Source organism: Dromaius novaehollandiae, chromosome 2 (genome assembly GCF_036370855.1).
Source record: "Dromaius novaehollandiae isolate bDroNov1 chromosome 2, bDroNov1.hap1, whole genome shotgun sequence".
In the NCBI taxonomy this organism is placed as follows: domain Eukaryota; kingdom Metazoa; phylum Chordata; class Aves; order Casuariiformes; family Dromaiidae; genus Dromaius; species Dromaius novaehollandiae.
In genome coordinates this window covers 83,885,717-83,905,963 of record NC_088099.1, presented here as the reverse complement: position 1 = coordinate 83,905,963, position 20,247 = coordinate 83,885,717, and the positions used below count along the sequence as shown (strand labels likewise).

Genomic DNA, 20,247 nt, shown 5'->3' with positions numbered 1-20,247 from the left:
GACGCGGAGCAGCGGCGGGAGGGCAGGTGCGCCGAGGGGGGAGGGCGGGCAGCGTCGTCGCCCGGACCGGCGAGACACGGGCCAGAGCCGCGCCGCTGCGGGGGAGGAGGGCGAAGGCGCCTCAGCGGCTGCGGCCCCGCGGCGGTTGCAGCGACGGGCTCGCGCTCCCCCTCCCCCGCGCGCCGAGTAACGGTCTCTCGCTCGCGCTCACCCGGGCCTTCGGGGGCGGCCGTTGGCGGCTGGAGGCGACCCGGCGCGTGCCGGACCTGCCCCTCCCTCCCCGTCCCGCTCCGCCCCGCCGCCTCCACACACACACACACACACACACACACACACACACACACACACACACACGCACACGCGCGCACAGGCGCACCGCCGGGGCGGCTGCGGACCCGGCTGGCTGAGAGCGGCGGAGGGAGGGAGGGAGGCAGGCAGGCGGCCACGCCGGGTCACCTTCGCGGCCGCTCGGAGCCGGCAGGGCACCCTCGCCGCTCCCTCCCTCCTTCCCCTCCCCCGGCGAGAGGTCGCCTGGGCTGGAGCGGGCATGAGCTGCGCCGGAGGGAGCGGCGTCCTCCACCCCTCGGAGACCGCCGCACCCCTGGAGCCGCCCGGGGACTCCCCGGAGGAGGGCGAGCGCGGCGGCCCCAGCGCGGCGCCGCCAGCGGCCGGCTCGGAGGGCGGCCGCGCCGAGGCGGGGGCCGGGGCCGGCGACCAACCTGAGACTCGCTCGGTGTGCAGCAGCGAGAGCGGCAGCGGCAGCAACCCCGGCGGGGCCGGCCCCATCTGCAAGATCTGCTTCCAGGGCCCCGAGCAGGTGAGGAGCGCGGGGCGGGCGCGCGGCGCCCCCGCACAGCGGACCGATCCCCCCGCCGCCCCCCGGCGCCGGCAGAGAGCGGGGGAGGGGGCCGCGCAGGCCGCGCCGGCGGCAGGCCGCGATCAGCACCGGGGACAGCGCGCGGTGCCGCCCCCCCCGGGCTCCGCTCCCGCCCCAAGCCCCGCCCCGCCTCTCGGAGCGGCCGTGCGCGCCGCCGGGGGAGGCCCGAGGCCGGGCGTCCGCTACCCCGCTCTGCCTGCTGGGTCCCGGCTGGAGTGGCCCCCGCGGTGTCACGGGGCGGCTGTGACAAACGCTGGGGCAATGCGGAGTCGGCGCAGAGCTTCGGGAAAATCGGGGATTTGCTACGGCTGGCTCGTGCGCTGTGCATCTTCTTGCCCTCGCCCTCGCTTTCTCTCCCCTCAGAGATTTTAAGCAACACGAATTTCTCAGGTTTCTGTTGCCCTGTAAAATGAAAGCGTTAGTTTGCAAGCACTGTTAGGAAGACATCCAGGTATCTTCTTCCTCATCCCGTTACTGGACACAGTATCCATATGGATCCATGGCAGTGGATCCATAACCAGCATTTTATACTTAGTCTTTTTGCTTGACTAAAAGAATTCTGTCAAGGGAATCAGAGAATAGATGGTTTATATCACACAGAAATACATAAACCACCAGTGGATGTGTTTAGTTCTGTTATTTTAGATGAAGCCTGACAGCCAGCTACCTGACCAACACAACCCTCTTCAAAGAGCACAGCTCTCTGCGATCTCATCCACTTCTTTCTTGGTGATGGTTATGAGTAACTGCAGGGGAAATGCCTCCAGCAATTTGTTTGAGGCATGTGAAAGACCTAATGTTACTGCTTTTTGACCCATGATAATCTTTCAGATGTTTTACAGACATACATACATACATACACACGCGTAGATAGTTATTAAGAGCACTTACATGTTTTTTAAATAGTTTAATTACTGAATTTTATCATAACCAAAATGCATGTTTATTATTTCATGTATTGAAACTGAGACTGACTCATTTTTACAGACCTGTAAACATTTTGGTATTCAGTACACATGTGATTTTAAAGATTCTTTTAAAATTCATATTACTGTGTTGCCTTTTCAGGGCGAATTGTTAAATCCTTGCCGCTGTGATGGGTCAGTACGGTACACACATCAGCTTTGCCTGTTAAAGTGGATAAGTGAAAGAGGGTCATGGACCTGTGAACTCTGCTGTTACAGATACCATGTTATAGCAATTAAAATGAAAAATCCTTGCCAGGTAATTTCTTTATTTATTTACTTGTACGTTTTAAAAAATACTTATTTTCAGTCTTTTCTAAAACAAAATAGTACTTACTTTCATTTCTAGATTTTCTGAAAAATCTAATGGAAGAGCCTAAACATTTCACCAGTTAGCACTGGCACTCCCTTGAAGTTATTTTTTAAGAGCAGTTATATATTAAAGCATGCAGGCATTTGATTCTAGTAGGTCCTTCTAGCTTTTGGCTAGACAGAGAAATGGTCTTCGGAGGTTGTTAAACCCTTTTGTTGGATAAGTCATACTGAGACATGACAGAAAAACTTGGATCCACCTTCTTCTATTTCTAAACTTTCAACATGTCTTTGTATTTTGGTAAAGACTCAGTCAAAGGTTGATTTCACTCATTCTCCAAGCTTGAGGTCCAGAGGAGAGACACAAAGAAAACTTGTGTTGCCTGTATATTCCTCTACTGAAAGCAAGAAAAAGGAGGTGACTTTTCAGTCCTGGCACAATCTAGAGCAGCAGAATACTGTTAAGATTTGTCCACCAATGGCTGGTTCACAAACTGAAACGTGCAGTAACATTTTTCACAGCTTGCTGTTATCAGTATCACACCATGCAGCTGGAAGGTAGAATATTTGTAGTGGTAGCATATTCAGTGGGATGGGAAAGGGAGCTCAAAACTTCAGCAGACTTGTTAGGGAAGCCTTAACACCACTTTGCACTATCAGAATTCCTTAGAGGCTTAAATTCCATACTAGAAATTGTATTTCATAGATCCGAGTAATGTATTTATTAAGATAATAGTACCTTTTTTTTTGTTTTTGATCCTTGAGCTCAGAGATGATGGAGCTCCCAAAGGCCAAAGCACTCTGTTCACTTTTCTGAGCCAGAGTTTGATAGGACTTTTATGGAAACCACATCTTGGATGGTAATGACAGTTGTGCGAGAGTGACAAGCTTTCCCCAGATGCAGGATATCTGGAGTATTTGCTTACAGCCATTAAGATTAGGTGCAGAACCTGTTGTGACTTCAAGCTTTTTCTTATGAATCCAAAAAGGGAACTTTCTTTGATAAGCTTTACTGGACAGAATCTCAACCTGCCCCATGCTAAAGGATTTTAAAGAACACAGTATTTCAAACGGCTTTTGTCTTTCAGTCAGTCCTCTTCTGAGATGTAACAAAGTCACGGATTTGTAAAAGGCTCCAGAAAATGCTAGTGACAGATTCTGGTTCAACAAAGACTTTTTCTGGTAATTTGGCTGCTCATCATGGAATTCCATTTGATCTTTTTGACTGTTTCTAATCTTTAAAAAGTCCTTATTTCCTGTGTTAAAAGTTATTGCATCCTTTTCCTAGCTAAGCTTATATCATTATCAACAGCTTGCACTGATAGCCTCTGAAAAGAGTATTTTAACAGCAAGAGTGTGATACAGTTACCTGTAAACAGGCATGTAGTACCATTTGAGATGCCTCGAGGTAGCCAAAATATCTACAGGCAGGTAGGACAGAGCACTTGTATGAGATTCTGGAGCAGCAGCTGCAGGCCTAAAGGGACACTAAAGGATATTTCAAGTGTAGTTAGATACCCATCTGTGGACAGCAGAAGAAACCTCAGTTTGAAGAACAGCTATTCCATTTCTGGGGAAAACAGAAGCAAAGAAGAAAGAAAGTTTCAGTGGATGACACAGTAGGCAATGATATATAGCCAAGCTACAAGTGAAGTAGAAACCTGAAGAGCCAAAAGATAATGCCATTCACTTCATGGGTTATCGCAATTTCTTTCTTTCTTTTTTTTAACTAGATTCGGAGTTATCTTCCAATAGATCAAAAAAGACTTGATTTCTTCTTAACCTTAGCTTTCATTTTTTTGTATTTAAATCTCTCTCTCCTTTTTTTTCTTCACAAAATAGCATACAAAAAGATTTCGTGGAGTTGCATACTCAAATAAGTTATACCTGCACTCACAGCATTGAAATCCTGACACTCAAAAGGTAATGCATCTCTTTGGAGATGTACAGTAGTACCTTTCTTCTCTTATCATTGAAAATTCCTCTTGTAGTTACAGTATCTACAAGGAACTCTCAAAACTGCAATCCTATGTGTATTTTTATAAAGGTGATTAATCTTAACATGCCCTCACTTCTCTCCTACATTCTCGACTATAATAGTATTGTCTATTTTTAAGAGTTCTCTTGGTAAACTTTTGGACAGATACTGGATCATTTGCTTAACTAGAGAAAAGCATTTTTAAGCCCGTTTAGGTTTTGCTTAAAAGCTAAGGACCTGACCATTTCAGTCTAGAGATATTTTACGAAACTTCTATTGAGGCAACTAATGCACTTAAAAATTCTCAAGCAGGCAGGACTTGTTACATTACATTAGATAAAATATTTGGACAGGGATAGTTCAGCTAGTAGTCTGCCTCAGCCCATGTCCTCAGAATTGTCTCTGCCGGTCTTTTACTGATTAGATCTGTATAGGCAGTGTCTTAAGAGAGAAAAAGAAGGTTATTTACCAAAGTAACTTCTTCTCAAGTAAGTTGTCTATGTAGATTTACACCAGCTCTTCAGGTTTACTTTTACTTGAGATATTGATGGAATGTAGCAATGCTTAGGGAATTCAGAAGTAGAAGATTTTTCTACATTTTCTTCCAGAACATTGGAATACATGTGAATATTCCATCTAATATCTAACATTTTGTAAGGTTTCTGTTGCTTCATGGCAGGGAAAATAATCCCAAAGGAGGGCCTCTTTGAAGGCAGTACATTCAAGGAACAAAATTTACTATGGTAAGTGACCTCTTCCAATAGAATTTTTTCCACTGTCACTGTGTGCATTTCAGCAACTGCTAGTTAATTTCTTTTTAAGGACCCAGTCTCGGAAACACAAAGTCTAGGTTCTTAATATAGGACTAGATCTTAAAGCATAAAAATAATTAAATTAGCCAATTGGCTAACAGTGGGAGATGAGCACCAAGCTGATGATATTTGATATGCCGCTTCATAGAGAAATGCAAGTTGAGTCATTCTTTTCAACATCCTTCTCAGGATCATATCTTGTCAGAAAGACAGATATAACTGTGCACTAATCTATTAATGAAAACACATGTTCATGTTGCTGGACTTGCTCCTTACAGCAGAACAGAGTTTGATCCAGTAATAGGCAAGGTTATGTGAAGACCTAACTAAAAAATAAGCAGGGCTATAATGAGGGGAGAATGGAACAAATACTGGTTTAAGCCAGGAGTTTTGAAAGGTTTTTGAGATGTCCTTAAAAGAGAAGAATTTTAAATGTCTGACTTGGAAATTTAAACTACATAAAATTGCCTTTTATATTAACAAAGAGAAAAAAAATGCACCATTAGGAATGTTTTTGCTATTGGTTTGTTAAGCCTTATAATTTATATAATAAAAGGAAAGGATTTCCTTTCTGAAGGACATATAAACAGATTGCTTTCTTTTTACTGATGCTGTTTAGTTATTAAACTGTTAGTAAATTAGTTCACTAGACTTGCAGTTAAGTATGAGTGTATATTGCAGAGTGTCCATTCTGTTATAAGATTCAGAAATAATGTTTAAAGTGGAATATAGTCATGCAAGAGTTGAGAAAAAATATCTTCGGTGGTAAAAAACATCATTACTATAAAAATGGAAATAAAATATATTTAGAGAGTGTTATTTTTAAACTGTTACTGTAGTCATAAAGTACTATCATGTGAGATATTTAACATATCCTGCACTTCTGTTCATTAACACATTATATTCTGGTACTTTAGGTGAATTGGACGTGTTGTAAAAGTGATATAATGTGCTGATTTACTAATTTAAAAGCTAATTATATGACAATTTGACACCTTTTTAACATCAGGAAGATGTCAAAACAAGAAGTTATTTAAAAAAAGTAAATTGTTAATTATTCAGTCTGATTTTTGAATATAGACATAAAATGAAGGCTGTAGTTAGGATTATCTAAGCAAGTTTTTAGTTACTTGAAGTGGAACATGACTCATGAGTTCAGTGGTTTTCAGTGGTCCTGATTGTGATTAACATTTGAGATATTCAGCGTAAAAATCAATATGTTCAACACATTTTGCGAACTACGGGTTCAATTTTTTAAGTCTTGTTAATTTAAGTAGGACTCACTCATTAGAGTTATCTCACTGGCATGAGTCAGATGACTGTGAGCAAGACTTTTATCAGCCTGTGTGTGTGTATATGCATGTGTGCTTTATATTAAAAATGCAGAAGTTGTAGAGTTCTTGCAGATGCTTCAATATGGAGGCCAGTGCTCACAAAAAGGTTTAGTAAATTTTCGAAGTTATTGCTAATGACTGTGCTCACCTGGGTGCAGACATTTACTTTTTGTAAGGCATAACTAAAAAGAAGGAGGGGGAGAAGGTTCAAATATTGAATTGTACTTTTTAAATTAAACTATCTACTAACAGTAGTTTGCTTATATTACTGCTATTAACTGACCTGCAATGAAGATCCAGGAGGATACTTTGTGCTATTTACTATGTCAACACACAAAAAGAACAAAAAGGATGGTCCCAATCTGGGACAATTTACAAAGAAATATAAACAAAAAACAAGGGACAAGTCTATAGGGATATATAAAACCTGTCAAATAAGCAGCAGTCTCTATACACTAATCATTTTTAACTACCATTGAGTTTTTGGCATCTCAGATAGGGTTGAGTTTTAAAATGCCTCTTTTACAGAAAATAGTGAGGCCTTGCAAACACCCCTTAAATGTGAAGGCAATATGGGAGGACTGTTAGAAAATATAATATTTATCTGAGGTAGATGTCATGTACTGAAAAGAGATAAGATTCAGCATCTTAATAGCCATTATCAGAAGATAGTTAATAGGTCAGAAAAAGTGTGGAAGGGCTTTAAGAGTAATGTCAAGTGTTTTCTATCTGATGTGATGGGGAAGAGAGGAACCAGCACAGGGATGAAAGAAGGGCAATAACATGGTCGAAGTAATGGACTAAAAGAAAATTATATTGAAGCAGTCTTGTGACTGCTGAGGAAATCACATTTGTCAAGAGCTTATAAAACCGTGTTACAGTAATTGAGATGTAAGATGAAAATTATGATGAGAAATTAAATTTTTATATGTGAATGGTCTTAGATATGTTACATGGAAAGATCTGCAAGTTTTAGAAATATAGTGAAAAGGAATAGAATCAGTTCTATGTAGTGTGTTTAATAAGTTTAGAAATAGAAGAAGGATAGCCTGGCTGATAGAGGGGCAAATGGTGCCAAAAGTAATTTTTTCTGTAGTGGGAAAGGAAAAATACATTTTTCTGGCAGTGTCTTCTCTCCAGGGCAGTATTAAATCTTGCCATTTCTGTGACAAGCATATTCCCAGTGTGGGAATATACCATATCAATACCCACACAAAGTATTTTTATTATTGAAAGAAGGCTTTATACTGAGATAATTCTCAATTTTCTGGTCTTTTATGCTCCAAATAACACATACAATTCCAAAAATTATTAAATAGTAGTTTCAGAAAGTCATGAACCTTACCATCAAGGTGAAATACTTTCCAACTTCATGTGTACTTAGCTACTTCATTAACACTGTAAGAATTTTCTTCCAAGCACTACAAGAATCTTGAAAAAGGCAGATTCCATAAAATTGGAATCCAGGAAGGTGTGTCTTGAGAAAATGAGAATTAACCTTAGTACGTCTTCTCTTCTTTTATGCTAAGGAAGCTCCTTCTGCCCACCAGGGAAGAGCAAACAGATGGAGTCTACCTCTTTCAAGGACATTTTATGTACCTCTCACTGCTATAATCTGAACAATCTACAATTTACAATCTACTATAACTTGTGGTTACTCCCAGCACATTGTGTTCCTCCTCTGATGACAGTATTCTGCCTCTCAATTTCAGGGCTGCTGTTTCATAAAAGGAAAAAAAAATCTGACGTATTTTGCTTGAAGAAATAAACTTAACAGCCACTGGCTCTATGCTGAATATGATAAATAGAACAAAGAAGTCTTGCACTCGTAGCCTTTTCCTGCACTTGCAACGCTGTCATCCATATAACCTTCTCCTTTAGATGCCACAAGAACCATTGAAAGCTCAAATAAATCAAAGTCACCCTCCAAGAAGGGCACTTTGCCTTTACTTGGTTTATACAGTGATGAGTTAAAATCCTTGTGAGACTTAATGAGGAAGATCATTTCCTGCTCAAGCAGCACTTAGAGAGTACTGCATGTTGTCTCATTGTTTTCTAGATGCTTGCACCAGGTAGTGACTTGATTAATTCCTGATGCCTTCCCTGAGTCTTGTATCTGTCAAACTTAAAGGAAACATCTTCATATCAGCCACTACTCCATACACAGGGAGAAATCAAATGCTTCTGAGGAATTTCAAAATCCTGTTCTTCAACCTGTCTCTTCCTTCCTATAGCCCTGGCAAAAAGATCTAGAAATATGTGGAATAGTTGACTATACTTGGGAAATGTGTCTACTGTGGCTACCAGGTACTTCAGTGTGTTTAGAGATTTATGGAAAACCTGCTGTGCATTCATTGAAAAGAGTTTATGGCTGTGATTTTAGAAACTCATCTTTCCCCTGAGCATTCCCTTTATACTTTTGTAGATCTTGCTGATATGATTGCTGTGAACCTAGCCACAGCAATTAGGACCTACAAGATCTAATGACTTCAGTCTTCTAGCCTTTCAGAAGAGATGCAGTCTTAGTTCAAAGTTACTTTCAGATGTCTTGGTGTTTATCACGTGACACAAAAGAATCTATCTTCCTTGCACAACTCTCATACATCAGGTCCTCAGGATAACCTCCCCAAAATTCCCTTCCTCCTTGTTTGGCATCAGAATTTTTGGACAATGGTACAGGCATCAATTCTGTTCACCTTAAAAACCACCTGCATTTCCACTGTGCTATGTCCTCTGACCTCTAACTAGCGTCTCTGAAACATGAACAAGATGCATTATCTTTACCCAAATGTTGCTCTCTTCTGCTTTTTCATCTTTCCCTAAATTTGATGATATATTTGCCAGATTTTCCAAGCTTTGAACTATTATTGCCTCTGACATGTGAATCCGTAAGGTTGTGACCCATGGTTATGACACATAATTTGTCACTGTTCCTCTACTCCTTTCAGTAACTATGCTGTCTACTCCTTTTCCAGGATTCTGACAGATGTCAGACAGATTCTTGGGACAGAAATCTACTTCAGCAGGAGTTAAACTGTTTCATTTCCTCTGGTGATCAAAGGACTAATTCCATTCACTTTAGAGGAAAAGAGTTTTATTGAATATATTTTGGGATATTAGAAAGAAAATGACTTTAGAAAGTTAAATAACTTCATTTATAAACTCAAACTCAGGTGGGATTTTGCATTGTTTCAAAGCAGTCATTAATTTGCGTCTATCAAATGTTCATTTTCATTAATAAATCAGAGCACTTTCTGAAAATTTCTGAATGTGATGGAAGGCCCTGATCCTACTATTCATTCTCTTTGTGGCACTCAACATCTCTCCAGGGTTTTAGAGTTACAAAGTAGCAGCTATTTAGGTGGCTGCTAAAGAATTCGGCCACTACTTCAGATATTCATTAGTATTTTCAGCTTCTAGAAAGTCACCGTAATCTTTGTGGTGTCTTGAGCCTTTCTGAATTCAATTTCTGGTAAGACTTCTCTTCCCTGGGATTGCTTTCTAGCCACTAGGTTCTTGTTTCTGCAGCTATGCCCCATGACAACAGTAAAGATTTGTCTGATTCTTCCTTGCATGCAAGGCAGCATGCACTTGTGCAATTCCTTACATCAAGCTGCAAATGTGGCTCCTGAAAACTTGTATGTGGACAATGTATCTTCTGAAAGACCATATTCTCTGATTAGCAGTAAGTATGTATTTTCCAATACTTCTGTCCCATCCATCAGCTCCTTGGGAAATGTATTTTATCATCATCGTTAATTGCAATACATGTATCTGTACTCAGCTATAATGATCTTATTGCTCCAGAAACCTGGTTTCTTCTGAGAGGAAGCTGTATACAAAGGTTTTACAATTCAGGGCTGTAAGGAAGATACAAATGAAGTTGCTTTCTAAGCTTAAGGGACATCATGTTGAAAAGATGACAGAAAGCACTGGGACGGTATTTTACATATATAAACAGTTCAAGATTCCCCACTCCTTTGAAAAATATGTAAAATTATCTATTCATGGTTTACACTCTGGGTTCAATTAACATGTTGGTCAGGAGGCTGAGCCAGTTCAGTTTGTTGGACCAGGAGTAGGCATTGAGGAGTGTCATTCTAAAAGCTATTCTTCTTTTGGAAGGTTTCCAAGGCTGCTCTTCATGATCAAGAAAAAATACCAATCTTTCTCCTTCAGAGCTGATGCTGCCCAGTCATTCCCAGTTCCCTGACTGGAGCAACCGATGCATTCTTTCCTTCAATCTCTCTTCTCACTTAGAAGCTTCTATAAGTTATAGTCAGTATGGCAGCAATGGTCCTCTTCACTACGGTGCAACAAAAACTGTCTGGAGTCAGTGTCAGAATATTGGCCATTTTCCTGGATCTTTCTGTATAGATTTTTGGCACATTGGGCCATAGTCAATATTCTCTACCACAGAGCTGGGTGCTGGATAAGTTACTAGCAGTCAGCCAGGTCTGACTGGGCAAACTTATCTGAAGAATAGAATTAGGTTCTCCACCTACTGGATGTCCTAAGCTGGTTGTCTCTTTGCATTCTTTGCAATAGCAGAATCAGGGCCATTTGAAGATCTAGTTGTCTATTTGTATCTATTCCAGAGAGGTCAAAAAGAACAACTCTTTACATGCAAAAATTCTCCAAAAGGGAAACAGGTTGTCTCAGGGCTTCCTATGGGGCCAGTAAGGTGTTTTTCCAACAGTGACCTAAATTATTTTAGTCAGAGCTCAGGTCCTGTGAATAGTAGTGTTGAGAAATTTGGAAATAGTGCTGACTTGCTGAATCTAAGACAGCAATCTGAGAGCTGTTGTTCTGAAAAGAAGATCGAGACCTCTATCATATGTAATTAGTGAATTTAAAGAGATGACTACTGTCTGGAGACCACTGAAGTGTGACTGCGTTTGTGGACATATGCTTGAAAAAAGAAAGACAATTTGCAGAACAGTATGTAGTTCTTTTAAATGTGTGTTTTCCATATGTGCATCCTGTACTTACCCTTCTTTCTCTTAGGTTCTTCTGGAACTGAAAGAAACTGAGGGCATTTTTACGTGTATGTGTACCATGGTGTGTACCATACGTGTATGTACACCACCAGGAGGTGGTGTATGGGTTATGCATGAGTCTTATAAGCACCATTAAGCCAAAAACATGTTTTAAGGCCTTCCAAGCAAAAATATGAATGAATATTACAGTTTTTGATATTATAACCATTGCTTCTTGCAATGCTATGAACGTTAATACACAATACAGCAAGTTAGAAAGCTAGGTATTTTTGGTGTTCAGAAAACATCAGTTATATTGTGCAACTTAATGCAATTACTCCAAAGTTTTTTGGACATATTCATGATATATGCAGAGAGATATAGTGTGTTCCTGGTATAGTGTATACACAATTAACTAGGCAACTATTTTCTATTTTACAGACAGGGCCATCATATGTGATAATACTTATATCTAAGTTGCAGATCTATATAATTAAACACAGTATCTTGCATGTTTTCAGAGCTTAAAAATGGAAGTGTTCTAATAAATGACACTGAAGGCATTCTACCATGGAATATTCTAAATGCCTTGTAAATCTGAGTCATTAAAATAGTATCTTAAGAGGTGGAAGTTTAAAACCTTGCTTTAATGCAGGTGAACAGTGGATTTGAATCAAGGTCTGTCACAAGGGAATACAGCAACCACTAGGGCACGGAGTATTCTCAAGTGCACCCCTTATCTTTCCTTTTGTGTGTTTTGTAAAAAAATTAATTATTCAAAATACCAAAGAGAGAAAGAATGTGCAACCAACATCTTCGGGAAGTCCAGCTAGCAGATCAAATGTGAATTTCAGTAACTGAACTGGAATGAATACTTAAATACTTCAAACAAGGTAGACAAGAAGACATCAACAAGAAGGGTGAAGAAGAGATGATTCCTGTGTATATTGACCAGTGGTCAGGGCATTTTTGTGGAAGAGGCTTGTTTGGTCCCTCCATGCTGAGCAATTTTTTCCCACATCTTTGGTGAGTGAAATAATATTTTAAGGAGTCTCAAGCTCAGCATTTTTTTCCAGTTAAAAGTATTCAAAAGTTTTGGCTAAAATTTACAAATAATGCCTTTCTCTTCCATAAGAGATGAAAAATAATCTCCAGAACCCCTTTTGATACTGTCTCTTTGTGTCCAAAGAGATAGACAGAGTTGTATAGACACAACATGTTTAACCCTCGTAAGTGACTTGATGGTCATGAAAATTGTTAATACTTCCTTTGCAGAGCTCTCTTATAATCTTGCTCAGACTTTTACTTCCTCTGAGTAATCACATTAAATTGGTTTTCCTCAATGTTTTGTCAGGAATGTGGACCTCTCCATGCCATGACAGTCTATGCCTGAATGAAGTTTTCAGTTTAATTTTACAGATCATCTTTAGATTACAGAGCATGCAACAACCATAGTGGGCACTTTTGTTTTCTCCATTCATTCATATTTAACTTTCAGATAATGCTATCAAGAGCACAGATAAGTTGTAATGAAATTCATTATTTCCACTAAAGCTGCAACAGAAAATGGACAGTTCCTACTTTACAATAGGAATATTTCATATTTATTTGCATACAGTGATAGTTTTCATTCACAGGCTTTCATGAAATACACACATGCCCAAGGAATGTTCACAAATACTGGTGAAATAAGCTATAGAGAACTTAATTGGTTAGTCTCATATGAGTTAAAAAGCTGAGCTGAGAACACTAAAATCTTACATATTTCACTCATGTACATCTCTACAACACACAGACTTTTAAATGTTCCATTATGTCTTTTGGGCAGCATTTGATCCTGATAGAGTGATAGCCAATTCTTAATCAAAAGTGGAAATCAGGAATTAGAAAAAATAGTACTTGGTACAAATAGAACATTTAGCAGGTTTCATACTTTTGTTTCATATGCTTTTAGGCATTGAGACTACCATATTAATTATTGTGGGATGATTCCTGATCTGGGTGCGCTCATTAGAAAGGTCAGCCTTTCTCTGGAGAGCGAATATGATCGCAGCCCTTAGTTTAATAGTGAGAATCAGCAGGCATTGACGTTTACAGAAACTAAATGCATCGAAGAGGGCAGGGAGTTACTCTCTGTGTACCATTAAAACTGAATACTCACCTTCTATCTCAAAGACAGTAGAAATGATCACATTTCTCAAGTCTTGCCTCATTGCCTTCATTTTTTTGGCCAGCAGCCAGTAATAAGTATAATCTTACTTGAAATTATTCAGAGAAAAAAATGATGTAAGATAATGCAGTTTTTGTCACAGCTCTCCTTGTGGTCTCAGATAGTGATCCTAACATAATTTTTAAAAAATTAAGAAGATAAAATGCTAAACTTTCTTAACTGCTTAACAGTGAATGTGCAACAAAAAGCACAATTTTAAAAGATCAACTTCTAACAGAAATGGAAGTCACCTTCATAAGAGACTGTAACCAACTGTGTAATAACATAAGTGAATTGGGAGAGTTCATTTACACTTAGTGTTATCCAGATGTTTGAAATACATTGTGGCATTCTTTTAGATTTGTGATAGTAGGTGTGTGGCAATTTCAGTCATTTAATTATTCTAGACAAATGCATATAGACATCTATTAATATAATGGATAGAAAGCTACTGCTAATTGTGTTCATGATTGAAAGTTTATGTAACTTCAGATATAACTCCTCCTTAATGAAAACCATGAAGCTGCAAAGACAAATATTACAGACAAAATTCAGGAGCAGATGTATACCAGAATTTCAAACTAAGCCCTCAGCAAACTATCTAAAGATATGTTCTTAAGGCATTGCCATATAGTACAGAGCCCACAATGGCAGGCTGTGTGAAGAAGGTAAAGCCACAATGGACATGTGCAGGAACAATGTTTGGCACAAGCATGGTAAAGCCAATACCTTGAATAGTGGGCTCACTGCACATACGCCATACAAATGACTGTCATTGAACATTCACTGTGGAATCTTTGGCATATGAAGATACTGTGTCTAGGACCCCTGAGTGCTTAAGACAAACTTGGCACTGTATATAGAAACCACTTAATCAGGTATAATAATCTACATTTCTTAATTGGCTCTAAGAGAGTGTTTTTCTGTCCTTTTAAAAATAGTAGTTCTCCAACTGTGAGACGACCGTTTTCACATATCTTTATGTTCTCTACTGACTGTATAACATAGATTTTGTTTTCTCTGCCAAGTACGGAATTTATTACTTATGACTGTAATGGCTGCCACTGTACCAACACTGAAAGACTCAAGATTCTACTTACACTTTTCTCATTCTCTTTTGGCCAGTGTATTTTTTTAAACTACAGTTAGATTTCATTTGGTGTAATTAAGGTATAGCAATAGACTTGAATTTTTTGTAGGATTGTATCTTTACACACCTGCATATCGTGAAGCACTGCTGTCCAAAACAGTGACACAAAATATATATTTAAAATATCAAATTAAAATAAAGATGCCAGAAATGTAATTTTAAGTAGTTTTTGTGAATGAGAGTGGAGGATATGGCAAAACTTTTGAAAGAACTATAGTATGAATTAAGCTGATTGGGACAGCATTTGGTTTCTCCTCATCCTTATGCCAATTCCATCTCTATCAATTCACCATTCTGTTTTTAGTCCTAACACTAGATCTTTCTCTTCTACTTTGCCCCTAGAGGCTCCAGACATGAATCACTCTACTCAGCTACTTGAAGTCCCCCATCTTAAATTCACCATGCTTGCTTATATCGTGCAGTTCTGCCTTCCCCAAACGCTGCTTCTATGTCCTCTAGTTCATTGATGTTCCTACTGATGATCAAGGAGTCTTTGTCCCCTCCATTTGTTCACTGCACCCACTCAAGTCCACCTCTTCATCTGACTCTGCAGAAAGAAAATTCCATCTCCAGGGCTAGCATGAAGCTGAAAAGCCCATACATAGGCAGCATTTACCTAATACTCCGCCAGACTGATCACTGAAAACTGAAAAAGAAGAGTTGTCCCAGAAAAAAACAGAACTGTGGTGGTTCCAGTCAGTTCTCTGCTTTGCTTAAGCTGAACTTTGGGCGTGAATAAGCTGGAGTAGACAAATTCCCTCTTCTTTGGAACTCAACATTTCGTTTGATCTTACCTCAGAACTCTGCCGACTTAGCTCAACATCAGAGAAATTCAGGGGCTGTTCCAGAGCTTAGGGTAGCCAGAGTTCAACAACAGTCTTACAATTTCCTTTCTTGGCAACTATACGCTGCATCAGGTATTACAGCAGAGATACTCCTCTAGGGTTAGTTCTGCCAGCTTTACAGCTTTTTATATCACCGTAACAGAATAAACAAAACTACCATACACCAGGATTCTCCAGATGTTCACCCCTCCACAGACAACTTGTAATATAGTAGAATTTGAAAATTTTATACATTTTTTCAGGACTTCCTGAAGCTTTGGGGCACTCAGAATTCTGAGATGTGTCCACTGTAAATGTGTAAGTTCTAGTTAATCATGTACATGCAATGAGCCAACATTTCCAGGAACAATTAACTCAACTGCACATATGCTGCACAGATGGACTATATGTCCACAGTAAACCTTACAGTTTTAGATGTCCCAAGTAAATACTGGCACTGCCTTCTAAGCAGGCTAAGAAGTAACATACAAGTCAAACTATTCGTATTCACGATCTGTCTGATACAAAGAGAGAAAAGATCATGTGCACTATGACTACAGGCACCATATGTCTTTATAATTTATCAAAACAGGTAAGCATTAGAGGTGGACTGCAATTTTTGTGACACTGATTCTATTAAGACATAAAAATAGGAACCTGTAATTAAAAGCTGCATTTCAAATATTTGTGCGTATATTCAAGAACACACATTTATTATCCAACGTTTTCCAGGTTGGTCAATAAGTTACATTCTATATGTGTGATTTCTGTGTATTAAATGGTGCATATAGAATGTTCTATGTGTGCGTCTTGCAAAAGACATTAGAAAAATTAATTATCTGGTCATTTAGACTATTAACAAGAAAAGGTAAGAACAAGCTTATCTGTCAGATGCAAATCACTGGGCTTTTTTTGTTTCTTTAAGAGTTTTATTCATACATAAACAGATTGCAAATCCTATTATGCATAATAAATGACACTATTAAAGAACTATTTTTCCTGCCAGAGCTATCTAATCTAGCAGTCAAAGTAAGTAAAGCAATCTAACAAAAACTTTTTGTAACTGATACATCTTCAGGTTCATCATACTACATTATAATAGGTCACCATCAAGTTAGTCCCCTGCCAGCTATTATTGCTTACTTTTATGTAACTATGCATTCCAGAATGACTAGAGGGACCGAGAGTCTTCATTCAGCAATGTCCATAATAAGCTGTGTTCCTGAGAGGACAGAGTGGTGTGACCTCCAACAGCTTTTTGGTTTAAGCTATTTTGGTGCGTTACAAACCGGGACAGTTGAGGCATGCACACATTTCCTTTTGCTATGCTTGCTACTGTGATGGCAGCCTCTGGCAGGGGACAGAGCAGATAGCTGGGACAAGGATGTAAAACTGCTACATCAGAATTCATCAGAGAACATCAGTATCTTCAGAGACTTCAGTTAGAAGGGCAAAAGAATGCCTTGGACCAGGCCGGTTTGAATAGCGCAGTTCTATATTGCATTTAATTTAGGGTAATAGCTACAGGACGCAGTTGAATCATGAACACAGTGTATTCTGAGTACTACTTCAGTCTCAATCAATGCTTTTAAAATTACTTTTCTGCCATACATTTTACAATAATCAATGGGCTTTTACAAGGCATCATTAAAAAAAAAGCTAAGTTAATATCGATTTATCTCAAAGATGACAAGTCTTTGAATATTATATCCATCTTTATGTTATTAAGAACGTGGCTATAACTGTATTAACTTTATTCTTTAGCAATTAGCCCTTCAATGCATTATCTTTCTTTCAATTTCTGGAAGTCTCAGCTTAAAAAAATTAGAAATTCCTCTCGACAGAGTACTTAGAACAAAAGAGGAACAATGGTTCTGGAGTCAGTAATAGAACTCCAGTATGCCATTAATGTACCAGATTCCCACCTGATTCATGAAAGGCAGACCAATGATAAATAAAAGATTAATAGAACCAAACATAATGAAGTGACAGTGAAAGGGAAAATGTAGGAAATTTTCAAAGGACAGAAAACAGAATGTTACATTAAAATCAGAATCTTGAACTCTTATTTTGTTTATAAAGGCCCTATCTACAAGGGAAATTTTCATCATCATTGTATATTAAAGGAAAAAAATTCATTTTTTTCAGAGGCAACAGGGACTGCATAGTACATTGTACCACTATGGATATGGTAGGAAAGAATTAATATGAAATGGGATTCTATTTCACAGAAATATAGAGGAGAAAATATTTCTTTATGAATCTCTTGGAAAAATTAGTCACGGTATTATTAGAGTTATCCAGATACAAAATATTTGAAGTTTATTTTTTAATTTCTATTTTTTCAAAGTTGTTAATCTTTCTTACAATATTTATTTTTCAGGTTCATGTACCTTACAGAAGCCAACACTGACAAAGGCTATATAGACCTTTCCTAAACTGGCAAAGTACTTAGCTAAAAGAACTGTTACTGATTAAAGAATGTATAACTAGCAAATGACAAAAACAAATTAGGAAGTTATAATTTCTAAACATGAGCAAGTTAAGAGTTATGTGGCAAGTTATATGAAGAAAATGAGAAATGTATTTATGGAAATATTGGATTTAAATTAATATGATACACACTAATAACGAGACCATTCAATTCAGAATGTTAAATAATTCAGTCTGTAAAATTCTAAATGCGGTTTCTCAACATTAACTAGAATACTTTTGTTAACACTATTTTTGTGACTTAATTATGGTAAGCAGTTAATTTGACATTAAAAAATGAAGTGATTACAATGACATATAACAGGGCATGCAATGAGGAAAATAGTCACAATAAATCAAATAATGCTTAAATAGCTTTTGATCATATAAACAGAATTTTAGTCTTAGAAAAAAGCCTTTTGTTCCTAAGTATTTGTCTCTGCGTATACTCACACATATCAGTTACACCACGCATAAGACTTTGGAGAAAAGAAGGCAATGTGAGCACAACTCAGGTTCCTCTTAACGAGTCTTGTGAAATGGAATTCCACCAGAGGACACAGTCCTACATAGTTCCTCTCATTGCCTAATGGCCAGTATTTTCTATGTAAAAAGTAAAAAGTAAAGTAAAAAGTAAAGGACTACACCTTTCTCCTAACTATAGAATATCTTATTCACTATGGGAAGAATATGCCTGTCTCACACTTAATTTTAACATGTTTGTCTTTTACAATTCATACTTGAACTCAATAAAAGTTGTGGGAAAAAAATTATGGAGTTAGGGGTGAAGCATTTATTTCCCAACAGGCAATCTCAGACTAGGGTTCTGAACCAAAATGGATTTCTTTGTGCGAGGACAGAGGAAGCTCTATGGGTTAAGGTAAGCTAGCCATAAGGGACATCCACAATCTTCTTGCCACTAGCACTGAGAAGGGACATATCCAGAAACCAGAAGGTCCCCAGACTGATCACATCTTAGGGCCTGATATCAATCACAGTGAGGAATTAACTCCATCCACACATCATTTTTATGGTGTTGGGTTTTTATGGCAGACTTCCTGGCACTACAAGGCAAGTTATCAGCTTTGCATAGAACTCATTGGGCCTCTTGAATGCCTTCTATCTTATATACACAATCCTGCCTCCTATATATGCTGTGGGATTTCATTAATGTTTAACTTACAGACTACATGAATAGGAATATACTTTCCTAAAATGTGTAAATTGTGATATCAATATCATTTGGTAATTGCTGACCTTCATACTGAGGAAGAGGGAGCAGTTTCTTCTGTAGAAGAAAGGCAGCAGATATCACAAACGACAAAGTAGTAGAGTAACAGAGAAAACCATTGAACTCCCCCCCCCCCCTTTGGGGGTCTTTGCACACTTTTATCTGTTCTTTGGTCTTTAAAAGCAAAGAAGGTAGGATCCACTATCTGTGGAAGGCTTGTGCATTCTCTCAGTAATTGTGGTGTTTCCCTTTCCTGGCTGATAGCATGTTAACATGCTGAATCTTTGGACTTCCTGAGCTTGCTGAGGTTGAGAGACTCAGTTACTTGCATTCCTTATAGGCACTTATTTCATCTGATCAGGAGAACAGCAAAGTAAATAGAATACACTCTTAAGAAGATGCTATGAAGAAGTGAGGATCATATCTATGTTTCTTCATACTTTTCAAGGTCAAGCTTTTTTAGAAAGAAAAAGTTTGGGGAAAGCTGACAGAAGCCCTCATGAGATCCTTTTGAGGCTTTTCATAGAGAAAGATCATCAGAGTGGCTGATTCTGCTTGGAAGTGGGAGATAGGAATAGAAATTGGCATGTCAGACAATCCAGAATAAAGGGTAGTCTTTGTATTTGGACTTTATGTACATTTGTTATTCAACTATGCTACATTAGTTATCCCAAATGTTTGGACTACTTTTGCTTCTATTGTTCAGTGATATCTTTGAAGAATAACTATGAATAATCTAAATTAAAAAAAAGAAAGGAATTCCAAATAAGCTAAAGTGAGTTTATGAAATAGGAACTTCTACATTGCTGAAATTGCACTGTGAAAGATTTGCTGTTTATTTCAGGTATATAGTAGTTTTTAAAGTTTATTGCCAGCCTCTTCCATGAATTTGACAGTTTAATATTTTGTGACAGTTAATGCATAAAACTAAATTTTACTTTATGTAAATGTACTTTGACTTCAGGCATTCTGAACAAATTTATTGTGGGTCTGTCTCACATTGATAACGAAGGAAGACAGGAAAAGGTACATAACCAATACCATTTTGACAGTTTTCTGCCAACTCACACTATGTGGCTTCTGCTGAGAAATGAAAAATAATTT

The 20,247-nt window shown here is 38.7% G+C and overlaps 1 protein-coding gene across 1 annotated transcript in view; it reads left to right on the top strand.

Annotated features, from left to right (window-relative positions):
• The first annotated feature begins 547 nt into the window (after positions 1-547).
• Positions 548-20,247, top strand: part of MARCHF11 (membrane associated ring-CH-type finger 11) — a 29,651-nt gene continuing 9,951 nt past the window's right edge. Inside the window, exons 1-2 of the mRNA XM_026121848.2 lie at positions 548-817; positions 1,946-2,101. Coding sequence (XP_025977633.1) covers positions 548-817; positions 1,946-2,101 — 426 coding nt within the window. The remainder of the gene's footprint in view (positions 818-1,945; positions 2,102-20,247) is intronic.